Source organism: Mustelus asterias, chromosome 23, assembly GCF_964213995.1.
Source record: "Mustelus asterias chromosome 23, sMusAst1.hap1.1, whole genome shotgun sequence".
NCBI classification, from domain to species: domain Eukaryota; kingdom Metazoa; phylum Chordata; class Chondrichthyes; order Carcharhiniformes; family Triakidae; genus Mustelus; species Mustelus asterias.
The window spans coordinates 35,595,716-35,616,846 of NC_135823.1; the positions used below are offsets into that span (position 1 = coordinate 35,595,716).

General features: G+C 45.9%; 1 protein-coding gene across 1 annotated transcript in view; it reads left to right on the plus strand.

Moving 5' to 3' along the window:
• Positions 1–21,131, plus strand: part of LOC144510375 (sodium/myo-inositol cotransporter 2-like) — a 142,217-nt gene that overhangs the window by 87,709 nt on the left and 33,377 nt on the right. Inside the window, exons 12-13 of the mRNA XM_078239811.1 lie at positions 2,352–2,520; positions 17,411–17,626. Of these exons, the coding sequence (XP_078095937.1) occupies positions 2,352–2,520; positions 17,411–17,626 (385 nt within the window). The remainder of the gene's footprint in view (positions 1–2,351; positions 2,521–17,410; positions 17,627–21,131) is intronic.

Below are 21,131 nucleotides of genomic sequence, written 5' to 3' on the forward strand. Positions count from 1 at the left end.
GAATGAAGGGGCATGAATGATGGGTGATATGTATGACTTGACATTGAGGGACCATGGGATATGAGGGGACATTAAGAGTGGATGGTGGTGTTGAGGGGGTGTGAGGGATGAGGACTAGAGAGCCTAAAACAACAGGGACAAAGTCCCAAAAGACCAAAGTGAGCCTTCTAATCAGCCCGCGTTGGTACTCATCTGCCCCACTGGCCACTTAAGATCTGCTTCTATGTTTGGCAGGCCTGATTTGATCTAACTCTTGCCTCCCCAGAGGCAAAATTGGGACTAAAGGTACCCTTTAAACGGAGGTTGGTTGAGCCAAGCTTGACTGGTAGCAAAAGTCCAGCCCAAAATATCTCCAATGGTTGAAGCGCTAATGAGTATGTGCAGATTTAAGGTTTTTGACAAAAGAATCACATGTGGCATAAAGAAAAATCTTTTTTACACAGCCAGTAGGATTTGGAACGCACTGTTTGGCAGGGTAGTGGTTACATATTCAATAGTAGCCTTCATAAAGGAATTGAATAAAAGCAATAATGAAAAGTCCACAAGTGAATATTTAATGAGGACAAAATGAGGCTTGCCAGTGTATCACACCACACCAGATAACCTGTTGAGACTCATGACCTTACTCTCACAAAGAATTGTTACTTGGGCAGGATAAGACCATGAGACCATAAGACATAGGAGCGGAAGTAAGGCCATTCGGCCCATCGAGTCCACTCCACCATTCAATCATGGTTGATTTCAACTCCATTTACCCGCTCTCTCCCCATAGCCCTTAATTCCTCGAGAAATCAAGAATTTATCAATTTCTGTCTTGAAGACGCTCAACGTCTCGGCCTCCACAGCCCTCTGTGGCAATGAATTCCACAGACCCACCACTCTCTGGCTGAAGAAATTTCTCCTCATCTCTGTTCTAAAGTGACTCCCTTTTATTCTAAGGCTGTGCCCCCGCGTCCTAGTCTCCCCTGTTAATGGAAACAACTTCCCTACGTCCATCCTATCTAAGCCGTTCATTATCTTGTAAGTTTCTATCAGATCTCCCCTCAACCTCCTAAACTCCAATGAATATAATCCCACGATCCTCAGACGTTCATCGTATGTCAGGCCTACCATTCCTGGGATCATCCGTGTGAATCTCCGCTGGACCCGCTCCAGTGCCAGTATGTCCTTCCTGAGGTGTGGGGCCCAAAATTGCTCACAGTACTCCAAATGGGGCCTAACCAGTGCTTTATAAAGCCTCAGAAGTACATCCCTGCTTTTGTATTCCAAGCCTCTTGAGATAAATGACAACATTACATTTGCTTTCCTAATTACGGACTCAACCTGCAAGTTTACCTTTAGAGAATCCTGGACTAGGACTCCCAAGTCCCTTTGCACTTTAGCATTATGAATTTTGTCACCGTTTAGAAAATAGTCCATGCCTCTATTCTTTTTTCCAAAGTGTACGACCTCGCACTTGCCCACGTTGAATTTCATCAGCCACTTCTTGGACCACTCTCCTAAACTGTCTAAATCTTTCTGCAGCCTCCCCACCTCCTCAATACTACCTGCCCCTCCACCTATCTTTGTATCATCGGCAAACTTGGCCAGAATGCTCCCAGTCCCGTCATCTAGATCGTTAATATATAAAGAGAACAGCTGTGGCCCCAACACTGAACCCTGCGGGACACCACTTGTCACCGGTTGCCATTCTGAGAAAGAACCTTTTATCCCAACTCTCTGCCTTCTGTCTGACAGCCAATCGTCAATCCATGTTAGTACCTTGCCTCGAATACCATGGGCCCTTATTTTACTCAGCAGTCTCCCGTGAGGCACCTTGTCAAAGGCCTTTTGGAAGTCAAGATAGATAACATCCATTGGCTCTCCTTGGTCTAACCTATTTGTTATCTCTTCAAAGAACTCTAACAGGTTTGTCAGGCACGACCTCCCCTTACTAAATCCATGCTGACTTGTCTTAATCCGACCCTGCACTTCCAAGAATTTAGAAATCTCATCCTTAACGATGGATTCTAGAATTTTGCCAACAACTGAGGTTAGGCTAATTGGCCTATAATTTTCCATCTTTTTTCTTGTTCCCTTCTTGAACAGTGGGGTTACAACAGCGATTTTCCAATCCTCTGGGACTTTCCCTGACTCCAGTGACTTTTCAAAGATCATAACTAACGCCTCCACTATTTCTTCAGCTATCTCCTTTAGAACTCTAGGATGTAGCCCATCTGGGCCCGGAGATTTATCAATTTTCAGACTATGGGATCCATATCCTGGGAACAGTCAGCATATTAATGGAAATCAAATTCAATAGAAGTAAAACTCCCATGTAGTTGCTAAATGTGATTTTACATTTGTTATAGAGTGTTTGTGCTAGTCCTGGTGGTGGTGTCTATTTTGTGGATTCCTCTGGTGCAAATGAGCAAAGGTGGTCAGCTCTTCATGTATATCCAATCTATCACCTCTTACCTGACGCCACCAATTGCAGTGGTGTTTGTAACAGGCTGCTTTTGGAAACGAACTAATGAACAGGTAAGCCATTTATTAAGATTAGTTTTGCAACCTTCCCAGTAGTTAAATTGTAACATTGGTATAGAGCTGAATCATTGAGACTAGAATGTCACAGGGTTGATTTCTGGTCTGTTCTGAGTTAGCTGATCAAAAACAATAGGAATTAATTCAATTACCTGTGACTTCTGTCATCCTCCATTGCAACTAACTACAGGACCAAATCCTGCTCAAGTTGATTCCTTTTCTTACATTTTATTTTCATATTTAAATCCTGGATTTTTATTTTAGGGTCTGTAGTGGAAGTTATCTTTATTCATTTATGGGATGTGGTTGTTGCTGACTAGGCCAGCATTTATTGCCCATCCCTTATTGCCCTTCAGAAGGTGGCTGTGAGCTACCTTCTTGAACAGCTGCAGGTACACCCACAGTGCTGTTAGGGAGGAAGCTCCAGGTGTTTGACCCAGTGACAGTGAAGGAATCTCAATATATTTGTAAATCAGGATAGTGAGTGTCTTGGAGGGGAACTTCCAAATGGTGGTGTTCCCATGTACCTGCTGTCCTAGTCCTGCTAAATTGTAGCGGTGTTGGTTTGGAAGGTGATACCTGAGGAGCCTTGGGGAGTTCCTGCAGTGCATCTTATAAATGGTACATGTTGCCACTGTGCATTGGTGGTGGCAGGTGTGAATGTTTATGAATGAGATGCCAATCAAGCGGGTTGCTTTGTCTTGGATTGTGTCGAGCTTCTTAAGTTTCGTTGGAGTTGCACTCATCTGGGCAAGTGGAGAGTATTTCATCACACTTCTGACTTGTGCCTTGTAGATGGTGGACAGGCTTTAGAGAGTCAGGAGATGAGTTAGTTGCCACAGGATTCCTGATCCCTGACCTGCTGTTGTAGCCATAATATTTATGTGGCTAATCTAGTTCAGTTTCTGGTCAATGGTAACCAACAGGATAGTAAGGGATTCAGTGATGGTAACGCCATTGAATGTCAAGGGGCATTGGTTAAATTCTCTCTTGTTGGAGATGGTCATTGCCTGGCATTTGTGTGGCGCGAATATTATTTGCCACTTGCAAGCCAAATCCTGGATGTTGTTCAGGTTCTGTAGCAATTTGATATGGGATGCTTCAGTGTCTGATGAGTCATGAATGGCACTGTACATTATTTACTCATCAACGAACATCCCAATTCTGACTTTATGATTTTATACATTTTTTAAAAATTGCTGCCAGTTTGATATTAGTAAGAAGTATCACAACACCAGGTTAAAATCCAACAGGTTTATTTGGAATCACGAGCTTTCGGAGCGCTGCTCCTTCATCAGATGAGTGGAGAGGTAGATTCACAAACACAGCATATATAGGCAAAAACACAATTGCAAGATAATTACAGATTGAAATGTGATGAATGGTTGGAATGCGAGCCATCACAGGTAATCAAGCCCTTACAGGTACAGACAGTACGAGTGGAGAGAGGGATAATCACAGATTAAAGAGGTGTGAATCTTCTCAAGCCAAGACAGTTAGTTGGATTTTGCAAACTAGACAGTATGGTGGGGGTTACATGTAGTGTGACATGAACCCAAGATCCTGGTTGAGGTCGCCCTCATGCGATTAAGGAGCAGCGCTCTGAAAGCTCGTGATTCCAAATAAACCTGTTGGACTTTGTGTGTTGTGAGACTTCTTACTGTGCCCACGCCAGTCCAACGCCAGCATCTCCACATCATAATTTGATATTAATACTATATTGGATTATCATGCACTGTGGATTTGTCCTTGTCTGCTATGATAGTGAGCACCGTAGAGGGAATTCCAGTCATTCTTACAAACAGGCATCTTAAGGACTTGCCTCACCTTCAACCTGTGGTAGAATCAATTTCAGTCACTGAGAAAAGAAAACTAATTTCTCTTCTGACTGCTCCTTGGAAAGACTTGCCAGAATAGATCTAGGAATGACAGACTTCAGTTACTTGGCAAAACTAAAAAAAACTGTGATTGTTATTCTCATAACATAGTTAAGGGGAAGCATAATAGAGGTGATCCAAATAATGAAGTGGTTTTATTGAGTAGATGGGGAGAAACTGTTTCCGCTGGCACCATAACTGCTGCTTCTGCATTCTTTAACTAAATGCTTAGAATATTTGCAGTGTTAGCATTTTTACTGAGTGGCACAGACATGTTGGGCCCGATTCTCCCATCGCGACGCACTCATTGTTTTGGCGCGTCAGGTTGGGAGATGCGTGTGTTGGCCATTTTGCAGGATTCGCGCATGCGTTCCTGACGCATGCGCGTCTCCCACCACTGGAGAGCAGGCGCGGTCGAGGCCATGCTGGAAACGGCTGGAAGACCAGGTAAGTGATTTTAATCTATTTGTAATGTAATTTAAATGTCATGATCAGGCCCAGGATTGAATTCTCCGGGCCCGACAGCATCTCTGGCTGGGTTTAAAGTAGCTCCCCGTGTTCGGGGAACTAGCGGGAGACCCAGCTGGAGTGAAGGCAGGGGCAACTGAGGCCCCCCCCCCAGGGGTTGGGCGGTGGTGGGAGGTGCCCACCGGACATCGGGCAGTGCCAAGAGGGCAGTGCCTATTAAGGGCAGGGTCTAGGGGCAATCGGTGAGGGTGAGGGCTCCCAGTGCTACTCTACGTGGGGATCAGTTGGGGCCCGGGGGTGGGTCTGTCTTCTGGGGGAGTGTGCCTCCTGTTGCTGGGACTGCCGGGGTGCGGGTTGGAGGGGATGAAGGGCTAAAAGAGGACATGAGAAGACTTTGGCGGATAGGGTTAAAGAGAATCCTAAGGCGTTCTATAGGTATGTCAAGAACAGAAGGTTGGTTAGGGCAAGTTTAGGGCCAGTTATAGATGGCAGAGGGAAGTTATGTGTGGAACCGGAGGAGATTGGTGAAGCATTGAACCAATATTTCTCTTCGGTGTTCACGCAAGGGGACATGAATATAGCTGAGGAGGACACTGGGTTGCAAGGGAGTAGAATAGACAGTATTACAGTTGATAAGGAGGATGTGCAGGATATTCTGGAGGGTCTGAAAATAGATAAATCCCCTGGTCCGGATGGGATTTATCCAAGGATTCTCTGGGAGGCAAGAGAAGTGATTGCAGAGCCTCTGGCTCTGATCTTCAGGTCGTCGTTGGCCTCTGGTATAGTACCAGAAGATTGGAGGTTAGCGAATGTTGTCCCATTGTTTAAGAAGGGGAACAGAGACTTCCCCGGGAATTATAGACCGGTGAGTCTCACTTCTGTTGTCGGCAAGATGTTGGAAAAAATTATAAGGGATAGGATTTATAGTTATTTGGAGAGTAATGAATTGATAGGTGATAGTCAGCATGGTTTTGTGGCAGGTAGGTCGTGCCTTACTAACCTTATTGAGTTTTTTGAGAAAGTGACCAAGGAGGTGGATGGGGGCAAGGCAGTGGACGTGGTATATATGGATTTTAGTAAGGCGTTTGATAAGGTTCACCATGATAGGCTTCTGCAGAAAATGCAGATGTATGGGATTGGGGGTGATCTAAGAAATTGGATCAGGAATTGGCTAGCGGATAGGAAACAGAGGGTGGTGGTTGATAGTAAATATTCATCATGGAGTGCGGTTACAAGTGGTGTACCTCAGGGATCTGTTTTGGGGCCACTGCTGTTTGTAATATTTATTAATGATCTGGATGAGGGTATAGTTGGGTGGATTAGCAAATTTGCTGATGACACCAAAGTCGGTGGTGTGGTAGACAGTGAGGAAGGGTGTCGTAGTTTGCAGGAAGACTTAGACAGGTTGCAAAGTTGGGCCGAGAGGTGGCGGATGGAGTTTAATGCGGAGAAGTGTGAGGTAATTCACTTTGGTAGGAATAACAGATGTGTTGAGTATAGGGCTAACGGGAGGACTTTGAATAGTGTGGAGGAGCAGAGGGATCTAGGTGTATGTGTGCATAGATCCCTGAAAGTTGGGAATCAAGTAGATAAGGTTGTTAAGAAGGCATATGGTGTCTTGGCGTTTATTGGTAGGGGGATTGAATTTAGGAGTCGTAGCGTTATGTTGCAACTGTACACAACTCTGGTGCGGCCGCACTTGGAGTACTGTGTGCAGTTCTGGTCCCCACATTACAGGAAGGATGTGGAGGCTTTGGAGAGGGTGCAGAGGAGGTTTACCAGGATGTTGCCTGGTATGGAGGGGAGATCCTATGAGGAGAGGCTGAGGGATTTGGGATTGTTTTCGCTGGAAAGGCGGCGGCTAAGAGGGGATCTTATTGAAACATATAAGATGATTAGAGGTTTAGATAGGGTGGATAGTGATAGCCTTTTTCCTCTAATGGAGAAATCCAGCACGAGGGGGCATGGCTTTAAATTGAGGGGGGGTAGTTATAGAACCGATGTCAGGGGTAGGTTCTTTACCCAGAGGGTGGTGAGGGATTGGAATGCCCTGCCAGCATCAGTAGTAAATGCGCCTAGTTTGGGGGCGTTTAAGAGATCCGTAGATAGGTTCATGGACGAAAAGAAATTGGTTTAGGTTGGAGGGTCACAGTTTTTTTTTTTTTTTTAACTGGTCGGTGCAACATCGTGGGCCGAAGGGCCTGTTCTGCGCTGTAATGTTCTATGTTCTATGTTCTATGGTCACTGCTGAGGAGGGGTTGGCTGGAGTTTTTTGTGCTCCGGGGTGGGGGGGATTGTGAGGGTCAGGGTTGGCCTAGGGATGCTTATGCGGGCCGTGATCAACCCGGGGGGGGGCAGGCACCACTGCTCTGGGGAAGTACTGGATGACAAAGGGTACTCTGTCCGCCGTATCCCGTGTTTGGAAGACAAACACGGGACATGGCGGATAGAGTGCCCTTCATCGTCCACAACTTCCCTGGAGCGGAGGAGCTACATCTTCTCCAGAGCCTTCAACATGTCATTGATGAAGATGAACATCTCGCCAAGGCCATCCCCACACCCCCACTTATTGCCTTCAAACAACTGCATAACCTCAAACAGACTATTGTCCGCAGCAAACTATCCAGCCTTCAGGAGAACAGTGACCACGACACCACACAGCCCTGCCACAACAACCTCTTCAAGACATGCCGGATCATCGACATGGACGCCATCATGTCACGTGAGAACACCATCCACCTGGTACACGGTACATACACTTGCAACTCGGCCAATGTTGTCTACCTGATACACTGCAGGAAAGGATGTCCCGAGGCATGGTACATTGGGGAAACCATGCAGACGCTACGACAACAGATGAATGAACACCGCTCGACAATCACCAGGCAAGAATGTTCTCTTCCTGTTGGGGAACACTTCAGTGGTCATGGGCATTCAAAGAACAAAGAACAATACGGCACAGGAACAGGCCCTTCGGCCTTCCAAGCCTGCACCGCTCATGTGCCCACTAGACCATTCTTTTGTATCCGTCTATTCCCAGTCTGTTCATGTGGTTATCTAGATAAGTCTTAAATGATCTCAGCGTGTCCACCTCAATCACCTTGCTTGGGAGTGCATTCCAGGCCCCCACCACCCTCTGTGTAAAATACGTCCCCCTGATATCTGTGTTGAACCTTGCCCCCCTCACCTTGAACCTGTGACCCCTTGTGTTCGTCACCTCCGACCTGGGAAAAAGCTTCCCACTGTTCACTCTATCTATGCCCTTCATAATTTTATACACCTCTATTAGGTCGCCCCTCATCCTCCGTCTTTCCAGGGAGAACAACCCCAGTTTACCCAATCTCTCCTCATAGCTAAGACCCTCCATACCAGGCACCATCCTGGTAAACCTTCTCTGTGCTCTCTCCAAAGCCTCCACGTCCTTCTGGTAGTGTGGCGACCAGAACTGGACGCAGTATTCCAAATGTGGCCTAACCATCGTTCTATACAGCTGCAGCATCATATGCCAACTTTTATATTCTATGCCCCATCCAATAAAGGCAAGCATGCCATATGCCTTCTTCACCACCCTCTCCACCTGTGCTGCCACCTTTAAGGATCTGTGGACTTGTACACCCAGGTCCCTCTGTGTGTCTGTACTCCTGATGGTTCTGCCATTTATTGCAGAGCTCCCCCTTACATTAGATCTACCGAAATGCATCACTTTGCATTTATCTCGATTATATTCCATCTGCCATTTCTCCAACCTATGTTCCAACCTATCTATATCCTGCTGTATTCTCTGACAATGTTCATCACTATCCGCAACTCCAGCAATCTTCGTGTCGTCCGCAAACTTACTGATCACACCAGCTACATCTTCCTCCAAATCATTTATATATATCACACACAGCAGAGGTCCCAGTACAGAGCCCTGCGGAACACCACTAGTCACAGACCTCCAACCGGAAAAAGACCCCTCCACTGCTACCCTCTGTCTTCTATGGCTAAGTCAGTTCTCCACCCATCTAGCTAGCTCACCTTTTATCCTGTGAGATTTAACCTTTTGCACCAGCCTGCCCTGAGGGACCTTGTCAAACGCTTTACTAAAATCCATATAGACGACATCCACGGCCCTTCCCTCGTCAATCGTTTTTGTCACCTCCTCAAAAAACTCAACCAAATTTGTGAGGCATGACCTCCCTCGTACAAAACCATGCTGTCTATCGCTAATGAGATTATTCAGTTCTAAATGCGCATATATCCTATCTCTAAGAATCTTCTCCAACAACTTCCCTACCACGGACGTCAAGCTCACCGGCCTATAATTACCCGGGTTATTCTTGCTACCCTTCTTAAATAACGGGACCACATTTGCTATCCTCCAATCCTTTGGGACCTCACCTGTGTCCAGTGAAGGGACAAAGATTTCTGTTGGAGGCCCAGCAATTGCATCTCTCGCCTCCCTGAGGAGTCTAGGATAGATGCCATCCGGCCCTGGTGATTTGTCTGTCTTAATGTTTCCTAAAAAACCTAACACTTCCTCCCTTGTAATTGAGATTTTTTCTAATGGGTCAACACATCTCTCTAAGACACTACCAGTCAACATGTCCCTCTCCTTTGTGAATACTGATGCAAAGTATTCGTTTAGGATCTCACCTACTTCCTTTGGTTCTAAGCATAATTCCCCTCCTTTCTCCCTGAGAGGTCCGATTCTTTCCCTAACAACCCTCTTGTTCCTAACGTATGTATAAAATGCCTTAGGATTCTCCTTAATCCTGTCTGCCAAGGACATTTCGTGACCCCTTTTTGCCCTTACAAGTCCCTGTTTGAGTTATTTTCTACTTTCTCTGTATTCCTCCAGTGCTCCATCTGTTTTTAGCTGCCTGGACCTCGTGTATGTTTCTTTTTTCTTTTTGATTAGACCCACAATTTCACTGGTTATCCACGGCTCTCGAATCCTACCCTTCCTATCCTTCCTCTTTACAGGCACATGCCTGACCTGCAGTCCTATCAACTGTTCCTTAAAAGACTCCCACATGCCAGATGTGGATTTACCCTCGAACAGCCTCTCCCAATCAACAGCCACCAAATCCTGCCTAATCCAGCTGTAGTTAGCCTTCCCCCAATTCAGCACCTTACCCATAGGACAGCACTCATCTTTTTGCATTACTATCCTAAAGTTTACAGAATTGTAGTCACTATTTGCCACATGTTCCCCGACTGCAACTCTGATGACCTGACCAGGCTCATTCCCCAGTACTTGGTCCAGTATAGCCCCCTCTCTAGTTGGACTGTCAACATATTGTTCCAAAGAACCTTCCTGTACGCATTTTATAAATTCTTCCCCGTCCAGGCCCCCAGCCCTAAGCGATTTCCAGTCTATGTGGGGGAAATTAAAGTCTCCCACTACAACAACCCTATTTTTTCTGCACCTGTCCAGAATCTCCTTACATATCCGTTCCTCAACTTCCTGTGGGCTGTTGGGAGGCCTGTAGTATACCCCCAGCGTAGTGACTGCACCCTTCCTGTTTCTGAGCTCCACCCACAGTGACTCGTTACCTGACCCTTCCATATTGTCCACCCTCTGTACCGCTGTAATATGCTCCCTAACCAGCATTGCTAATTCCCCACTTCTCCTCGCCCCTCCTCTGTCTCGCCTAAAACACTTGTACCCCGGAATTCGACCTCTGATCTTCGGGTATGCGTTCTCCAAGGCGGCCTTCACGACACACGACAACGCAGAGTCGCTGAGCAGAGACTGATAGCCAAGTTTCGCACACATGGGGACGGCCTCAATCGGGATCTTGAATTCATGTCACACTATCTGTAACCCCCACGACTTGCCTGGGTTTGCAAAATCTCACTAACTGTCCTGGCTGGAGACAATACACATCTCTTTAACCTGTGCTTAACCCTCTCTCCACTCACATTGTCTGTACCTTTAAGACTTGATTACCTGTAAAGACTCGCATTCCAACCATTATTTTGTAAATTGAGTTTGTGTCTTTATATGCCCTGTTTGTGAACTGAAATCCCACTCACCTGATGAAGGAACAGCGCTCCGAAAGCTAGTGGCTTATGCTACCAAATAAACCTGTTGGACTTTAACCTGATGTTGTGAGACTTCTTACTGTGTTTACCCCAGTCCAACGCCGGCATCTCCACATCATTCCTCCCACAGTCCAGAGATGTGCAGGTTAGGTGGATTGGCCATGCAAAATTGCCCCTCAGTGTCCCAAAGATGTATAGTGGATTAGTCATGGTAAATGCGCAGGGTTATGGGGATGGTGTGGGGGATGGGTCTGGGTAGGATGCTACTTCGGAGAGTTGGTGCAGACTTGATGGGCCAGATGTCGTCCTCCTGCACTGTAGGGGTTCTATGAAAAGGTGGTTTATGGGAGCTTATCCTTATGATTTGATTCTGTGGCTGTGAAACTGCTCTCCCAAGCCCCCAAATATTAGTATGAGGACTTTGGAGGAACAACATGGCTGGGATTGCCTTTGTCATTTCAGTGTTATTTCTTTGTAGTGATACAGCTGAGTGGCTTAGGTATTTCAGAGGGCATTTAAGAGTCAATCGCATTTCTGTGGGTCTGGTGTCATATATCGGCCAGACAAGGTAAAGATAGCAGATTTTCTGTTTTTTGGACAATCAATAATAGTTTCATAGTCATAATTAGGCTTTTAATTCCAGGGCTGGAATTCTCTGACCTCACCTATGGCTGGGATTCTCCGGACCCGTTGCAGTGAATGGAGCTTTGGCTGAGCGCTAAATTCTCTGTTCTCGCTGGCAGCGGTGGTGGGGCATGCAAGATCAGAGAATTCTAGCCCAAACTTTTTATTGAATTTAAATTCCACCATCTGCCATGGTGGGATTCAAACCTGGGTTTCCAGAGTATTACCCTGGGTCTCTGGTTTATTAGTCCAGCGGCAATACCCCTGCACCATGATCTTGACCAATGAAGGGCTTCAATGGACTTAGTGATAGGAAGGATGGCTCATGCCTTACCCACCCACCGTGTTATGGAGAACAACTCAGGGTGAGTGGAAAGGCAGCTGGCCACATGTCTTATTTTACATGTCCCTGCTCCTCCATGCCTCAATCACATCTAATGGAGCCGTAATATTCCCCCTATATAACTGCATAGCCTTGCTTGAAACATTTATGTATGTTAGATGACAAAGGATTAGGCTTAGCTGTGTTGCTTTCTTTGGTTAAAAAGCTGATATTTCCCTCTTTAGGCTCCATCATGCAAAGCAGTGATTTGGATGAAGGACTGAATGCTGTTTATTTTGTTTGGAACCTTCGCATCAAATTGATCAGCAAAAAAAATGATTGCACATGATTCCAAAGGCAATTTAGCCATTTATCCATTAAAGTGCCTATGAACTACAGTATCCAACTTCATCTTTTGCATTGTTATCAGTAGACATTCCAATCTTGATTCTGCCAGAGTGGAAGTCTAGTATCTCATTGGAAGGAAGGAGAGGGTCACTGCTGAGTGCTCTCATCTTCTCCCTTGTGGCCATTATATGAAGAAGAGGGTCTGAGGAAGTTGTCTGCTAGCATTCCCAATTGGGAAATGGTTCTAATGTAACAAGCCTCAAAAAAACACCGGTATTAATCACAAAGGGAGGTTGTGAATTTAGTTAAAAGAAAAAAAGGACATGTAAGATTTGACCTAAAATCAGACAGGGCCCATGAGGAATATAAAGAAAGCAAAAAAGAACTCAAGCAGGGAATTAGAATAACAAGGAGGGGCCATGAAATGATCTTGGCAAGTAGAGTTAAAGAGAATCCCAAGGCATTTTATACATACATTAAAAACAAGAGGACAACTAGGGAGAAGGTAGGACCACTAAAGGGTAAAGGAGGGAACTTGTGCTTGGAGGCAGAGGATGTGGACGAGATCCTAAATGAGTACTTTGTGTTGGTATTCACCAAGGAGAAGGACATGGAGGATAGAGAGATGAGTGTGGAGCATGCTAGGACATTTTGAGATCAAGAAAAGAATGGTGTTAGATCTCTTGAAGAGGATTAAGATAGACAAGTCCCTGGGGCCCAGTGGGATCTACCCCAGCTTATTGACAGAGGTAAGTGAAAAGATTGCAGGGGTTCAACAAAAATCTTTGTATACTCGCTACCTACCGGAGAGGTCCTGGAGGACTGGCAAGTAGCTAATGTTTTTCCTCTGTTCAAAAAAAGATAAAGGATAATCCAGGAAATTATAAACTGAGTCTCGCATTGGTGGTTGAGAATCTATTGGAGAGGATTCTTAAGGATAGGATTTACACGCATTTGGAAAAGCAAGGCCTAATTAGGGAAAGTCAGCATGGCTTTGTGCAGGGCAGGTCATGTCTTACTAACTTGATTGATTTTTTCGAGGAGGTGACGAATGTGATCAATGAGGGTAGGGTAGTGGATTTTGTGTATATGGATTTTAGTAAGGATTCTGACAAGGTCCCTCATGGTAGGCTCGTCCAGAAGATTAAAAGGGATCTATGGTGACTTAGCCACTTGGATTCAGAATTGGCTTGCCCATAGAAATCAGAGAGCAGTGGTGATAGGGTGTTTTTCTGGCTGGAGGTCCGTGAATAGTGGTGTTCCGCAGGGATCCGTACTGGGACCTCGCTGTTTGTGATGTATATAAATGACTTGGATGAAAACATAGATGGGTGGGTTAGTAAGTTTGCAGACGACACAAAGATAGCTGGAGCTATGGATAGTATAGAAGGTTGTCAATGATACAGTGGAATATAGATCAGTTGCAGATATGGGCAGATAAATGGCAGATGGAGTTTAATCCGGGCAAGTGTGAAGTGTTGCATTTTGGAGATCAAATGTTAAGGGTAAGTATACAGTTAATGACAGGACCCTGAACAGGTTTGATGTACAAAGAGATCTTGGGGTTCAAGTCCATAGACACTTGAAGGTGGCCACCCAAGTAGATAGGGTGGAAAAGAAGGCATATGGCATGCTTGCCTTTATATGTCGGGGCACTGAGTACAAGAGTCAGGATGTCACGTTGTAGCTTTATAAAACTTTGCTTAGGCCACATTTAAGAGTATTGTATTCAATTCTGGTCGCTACATCACAGGAAGAATGTGGAGGCTTTGGAGAGGGTGCAGAAGAGGTTTACCAGGATGCTGCCTGGATTAGAAGGTGTGAGCTATAAAGAAAGACTGGACAAAATAGTGTTGTTTTCTCTGAAGCGGCGGAGACTGAGGGGGAACCTGATAGAAGTCTATAAAATTATGAGAGACATTCTAAATTGGGGCAAGGCCAATTTTGATGGTATCAGGCAGGAACTTTCAAAAGTTAATTGGGGGAGTCCATGGGAAGGCAAAGGGACATCTGGTAAGTGGGTGGCTTTCAAAAGTGTGTTAACCAGGGTTCAGGGTAAACACATTCCTCTTAGAGTGAAGGGCAAGGCTGGCAGAAGTAGGGAACCTTGGATGACTCGGGATATTGAGGCCCTGGTCACGAAGAAGAAAGAGGCACATGACATGCATAGGCAGCTGGGATCAAGTGAATCCCTTGCAGAGTATAGGGGGTGTAGGAGTAGAGTTAAGAGAGAAATCAGGAGGGCAAAAAGGGGACACAAGATTGTTTTGGCAGATAAGGCAAAGAAGAATCCAAAGGGCTTCTACAAATACATAAAGGGCAAAAGAGTAACAAGGGAGAGAGTAGGGCTTCTTAAGGATCAACAAGGTCATCTATGTGTGGATCTACAAGAGATGGGTGAGATCCTAAATGAATATTTCTCATCAGTATTTACTGTTGAGAAAAGCATGGATGTTAGGGAACTTGGGGAAATAAATAGTGATGTCTTGAAGAGTGTACATATTACAGAGAAGGAGGTGCTGGAAGTCTTAAAGTGCATCAAGATAGATAAATCCCCGGCACCTGATGAAATGTATCCCAGGACATTGTGGGAGGCTAGGGAGGAAATTGCAGGTCCCCTAGCAGAGATATTTGAATCATCAATAGTCACGGGTGAGGTGCCTGAAGATTGGAGAGTTGAACATGTTGTGCCTTTGTTTAAGAAGGGCTGCAGGGAAAAGCCTGGAAACTACAGGCCAGTGAGCCTCACATCTGTGGTGGGTAAATTGTTGGAAGGTATTTTGAGAGACAGGATCTACAGGCATTTAGAGACGCAAGGACTGATTAGGGACAGTCAGCATGGCTTTGTGAGTGGAAAATCATGTCTCACAAATTTGATTGAGTTTTTTGAAGGGGTAACCAAGGTGGTAGATGAGGACAGTGCAGTTGATGTTGTCTACATGGACTTTAGCAAGGCCTTTGACAAGGTACTGCATGGTAGGTTGTTGCATAAGGTTAAATCTCACGGGATCAGGATGACGTACCTAAATGGATACAAAATTGGCTTCTTGACAGAAGCCAGAGGGTGGTTGTAGAGAGTTGTTTTTTAAACTGGAGGCCTGTGACCAGCGGTGTGCCTCAGGGATCAGTGCTGGGTCCACTGTTATTTGTCATTTATATTAATGATTTGGATGAGAATATAGGAGGCATGGTTAGTAAGTGTGCAGGTGACACTAAGATTGGTGGCATAGTGGGCAGTGAAGAAAGTTATATCCAATTGCAACGGGATCTTGATCAATTGGGCCAGTGGGCTGACGAATGGCAGATGGAGTTTAATTTAGACAAATGCAAGGTGATGCACTTTGATAGATTGAACCAGGGCAGGACTTACTCAGTTAATGGTAGGGCGTTGGGAAGAGTTATAGAACAAAGAGATCTAGGGGTACATGTTCATAGCTCCTTGAAAATGGAGTCACAGGTGGACAGAGTGGTGAAGAAGGCATTCGGCATGCTTGGGTTCATCAGTCAGACCATTGAATACGGGAGTTGGAATGTCTTGTTGAAGTTGTACAAGACATTGGTAAGACCACACTTGGAATACAGTGTGCAATTCTGGTCCCCTATTACAGAAAGGATATTATTAAACCAGAAAGAGTGCAGGAAAGATTTACTAGGATGCTACTGGGACTTGATGTTTTGGGTTATAAGGAGAGGCTGGATAGACTGGGACTTTTTTCTCTGGGGCGTAGGAGGCTGAGGGGTGATCTTATAGAGGTCTATAAAATAATGAGGGGCACAGATCAGCTAGATAGTCAGTATCTTTTCCCAAAAGTAGGGGAGTCTAAAACTAGAGGGCATAGGGTTAAGGTGAGAGGGGAGAGATACAAAAGTGTCCAGAGGGGCAATTTGTTCACACACAGGGTGGTGAGTGTCTGGAACAAACTGCCAGAGGTAGTAGTAGAGGCGGGTACAATTGTGTCTTTTAAAAAGCATTTAGATAGTTATATGGGTACGATGGGTATAGAGGGAAATGGGCCAAATGCGGGCAATTGGGGTTAGCTTAGGGGTTTTAAAAAAAAGGGCAGCATGGACAAGTTGGACCGAAGGGCCTGTTTCCATGCTGTAAACCTCTATGACATAGATAGGGTTGATGATGTGGACTTCGCGACACACGACAGCGCAGAGTCGCTGAGCAGAAACTGATAGCCAAGTTCCGCACACACGCGGACGGCCTCAACCGGGACATTGGGTTCATGTCACACTATTTGTAACGCCCACAGTTGCGTGGACCTGCAGAGTTTCACTGGCTGTCTTGTCTGGAGACAATACACATCTTTTTAGCCTGTCTTGATGCTCTCTCCACTCCCATTGTTTTGTTTCTTAAAGACTTGATTAGTTGTAAGTATTCGCATTCCAACCATTATTCATGTAAATTGAGTCTGTGTCTTTATAAACTCTGTTTGTGAACAGAATTCCCACTCACCTGAAGAAGGGGCTTAGAGCTTCGAAAGCTTGTGTGGCTTTTGCTACCAAATAAACCTGTTGGACTTTAACCTGGTGTTGTTAAACTTCTTACTATAGATAGGGTTGACAGAATCTTTTTCCCAGAGTTGAACTGCCTAATACTAGGGGGCATGCACTTAAGGTGAGAGAGGGATAGTTCAAAGGAGATGTGAAGGGCAAGTTTTTTACACAGAGAGTGGTAAGTGTCTGGAATGCATTGCCAGGAGTGGTGGTGCCGGCTGACACAATAAGGGTGTTTAAGGGGCTTTTAGATAAGCATACGAAATGCGAGGAATAGAGGGATTTGGATCAAGGGCAGGCAAAAAGTATTAGTTTAATTTGACATCTTATTCAGCATAGCATCGTGGGCCGAAGGGCCTGTTACTGTGCTGTAATATTCTATGTTCTAAAGCATAGATGGAAAAGCTCTCCACCCCAGCCACAAAAGCAAATTACTCTGGATGCTGGCTTCTTATATTGATGAAAGATCATCTACCTAAATGTTAACTTTATTTCTCTTTCCGTAGATGCTGCCAGATCCACTGAATATTTCCAGCAATTTCTGGTTTATTAATGTTTGGGCAGTTAGACAACCCCAGAGCTCAAAGTGGTCAACTATTGAGCTCAGTTCCCCAAATTCTAATGGTTTAAACCTCATGTAATAGTTTATAATTGAATATGTCATTAAAGATTTACTGAACTAAGGCATTAACATTTGACTCTATCTGAACAGGGTGCATTCTGGGGTCTTGCTTTAGGGATTTGTGTTGGCATTATTCGGATGGTCTTGGATTTGGTTTTCATTCCACCGATATGTGGCCATCATGATGTGCGACCGACAATCATCAGCAAAGTTCATTTCCTGTATTTTGCTCTCATCCTCAGTGTCATTACACTAATTGTGGTGCTGATTGTTAGTCTCCTAACTCAACCTCCAACTCTACAACAGGTAAGTGATTGAAAAATGATCCTGAGCTGTTCTCTAACTCTCATTGCTCCAGTCATTTTACTAAATATAGAATGGCGACAGCATAGAAGGAGGCTGCTTGGACTTTTGTGTCCATGCTGACTCTCTTTAAAAGCAATTCATTTACCCGCCTTATCCCCATGGCCCTGCAAATTTTTCCTTTTCAGATAATGATGCAATTCCCTTTTGAATTCATGATTGAATCTACCTCCACCACCCACTCAATAGGGTACAAAATACATGGGGCGGAGATAGGGCAAAATCGCCTCCAAAAGCCACAAAAATGTCTGTGAAATTCAATCACTGGGATGACCAATGAAAGAGAAGTCTCCTGAAAAGTGATTCTGTCTCTCCCAATCTTGCTGCTCCTCCAGGCAGAATCTGTGATTGAAGGAGCAGCTTCGAGAGAAGTGTGGAACTCTCCACATTCTCCCAAGAAAAACATTTTTAAACAAATTTTTCAGGAGTGGGTTGAGTGAATTCAGGGATGTATAGCACAGAGATTTGACTGACTTATTAATCACATATGTCAAATTAGAAGTTGAGATACATTTGTCCAGGCTTAAAATCGCAACTACTGTTATTTGTTGGCTAATGCTCACAAACAAATAGAACCCCTGGTCTGAGCTGATTTCAGTCGGTGTAATGAGGTTGCCAATGAGATTTGAATGTAAATCCATTCACAAAGAAGATCAGAATTGGGTGAGTTTTTTCCTGACCACCATCTGATCCAATAAACAATCTACACCTATTTTACCAAATATATAAGCACTCGATAAAATAGTGAAATTTTACAATAAAAGCCCAAAACCAAGGACCACCAGCCAGGGTTGCTCCATAATCCTATGACATTAGTGCCTGTTCTTCTGGCACTAGTTTCAGTTTCCTCAGTGGTGTTCTGAATACAAAGAGCTGCTGCCCTTTGTTCTTGCTGGGCAGGACTTTCACCCCCAGGATCTGCGGTGGCCTGCAGTTGCCCCACCACTGACTGATTGGCATGTGGTCCAAGGGCCCTTCCCTAAAAGAGGTCTCTCACTGGCTCTCCATCTCGCAAACATGACCTCCTCCTCAGGGGCATCCACCTGGTCACCTTCCTCCTCCTGCAGGAAGTCTCCTCGTTGCTGCGCCCGGAGCACACAGCAGACCACCATGATGCGGCAGACCCTCAGGGGCCCTGCCAGTGCAGTCTGGACTGCAGAGCCACATCTTCAGGAGCCCAATGCAGTACTTGACGATGGACTGGGTGGCAGCATGGGCCTTATATAATGGGTCTCTGGCCTTCACACTGGCATCATCAGCCAAGTACTTAGGGGGTAGCCCTTGTCCCCCATGAGCCATCCCGGCAGCCTTCGCTGATGTTCGAAGACCCCAGGGGTGTCAGAGCTCTGCAGAATGGGGCAATCGTGCACGCTCCCTGGTTGGTGTGCACACACGTGCATGATATTCATCTCGTGGCTGCACACAATCTGCATGTTCAGGGAGTGGAATCCCTTCCTGTTCATGAAGCGCAGTGCCTGACATTTTGGGAACCACAGAGAGACATGCATGCAATCGATAGCCCCCTGCACGTTCGGCATGTTGGTGATGGCAGCAAAGCCTGCAGCCCAGCTTCCTGTTGGCTCTGGCCCACATCTAAATTGATATACTTGCCTGTCCATGGGGACAGGACATCTGTCATCTCATGGACACACTTGTGGAACCGAGGATTGGAAAAGCCTACAGAGGTCCCCGATGGTGGCCTGGAAGGATCCGGTTGCAAAGAAGCTGTAATCTTCACTGCCACTGGAAGCAGGTGTCCCCCTATTCCTTGAGGTGCCAATCCACGTGGACCTGAGACAGGTGCTGCATGGCCTCCTTGCTGAACTGGAGCCTGTGGTGGCACATGACGTCTGTCAATTCATTGAAGGACATGCGTGTCCTGAACTGTCGGCGTCTCCATCTCCTCTGTGCCCTGGCAACCCTCCCCTCGGGCCAATGGCGATCGCCTCCTGTCCCCGACTGGTGGCCTCTGGCCCGGGCTGGCCTCGCAATGTACGGACACCTCCATCCTCCTCCTCATCCTCCGCAGCAGCAGCAGTCACAAGAATGACCACCAGGTCAATTGGCTCCATGCTGAAATCCATCTTTGCTCTTGAGTGGGTGGGGGAAGAGAGAGACACAGTTCATGAGGTTATCCATTTTGAGATCTGCACTCCCTCCCACAACTCATGTCCCCATGAGTGTGGAGTGGACGGTGGCAACCCAACACCATCCCCTGTGCCATGCGCCACCTCGAGGGGTTGGCGACCGTCACTGTGTCCTCGCTATGGGGGGCACAGAGTGCAGACGGGTGGCTTTGCAGGGGTCCCCATTGGGAACCTATGAAACATAGGCATGAGTGCACCCATCTGGACGTCAGGTGCATTTGTTTCCAGAAATGGCTTGCAGTTCAGACAGACAAGTGAGAAGCACCCTCGTGACTAGCATGAGATGGGTACCCATCAAAGGCAGCACTGCAGAGTCTATGCAGTGTGTGGAGCTGTGCTAATACCTGCAGAGATATCCCTCGATTTTAGCAGCAGCTGTTAGTGGGGCCTGGGATGGAATGTCAGCAGTCAGCCACAGAATCCATCCAGCAGACGGATGGCAGGGTAACTGTGGTGACATCAGTGGAGTCAGGAGTCGACCAAATATGCAACCCCTCAGGGGTCGTTTAATGGGCAGGGGTAATGTACACAACAAGAGCCCCAGGCCAGTGCCGACCCCCAACTATTGGAACACCAGACTGGCACAGACTCTTCCAAACCACTGCACCCATGCAAGCCCCCCACCCCTTAGGCTGAGACCTTCCCCTGCACCGCTGCTCAGTGGTACTCATCCCCTTGCTTGCCTTCGTCACTGCTGTGGCTGAAACTCACTTATATAGAGCAACTGTAATTCTTGCCAGTGTGACGTCTGATCAACAAGATGATGAACATAAGTGAGGGGTGATGATTGCGTGCCACACTCGCTAATTATATTGAAATGCATTTAAATGCATGCAAATTGATGTCTCGCCCATTTTGGTTGCGAAGCTGTTTACACCCAGAAAAGTGGCTTGTAAGATTGAAACCGGCATGAAACCGGGCACATTTCTCCGCTCAATCTTACCACCTCGCCTTGCCGAACGACGAGCAAGATGAGGTCATAAGATCGTGCCCATAGTTTTTGGTATATGTGCTATCTTACCTATCAAAAGAAGGAAACTTTTAAAAAATCAGAAATGCAGAAGATAATGTTACTGTGTAACTGCATCACCTAATAATAGTTATTGAGAATGAAAAGGAGCCTCTGAAAACCAAAAAGAGACCTCAAAAATCAATAATAGCCTTTGAGAAAATCTCAAGAAGAGCCCTCAAAGAAAATGACATTTTGACCCCTGACTCTCATTCCTTCAGGCAATGCAGTCCAGGTCCTAAACACTCATTACTTTAAAAGGTTTTTACTCATGTCATCATTATTTCTTAAG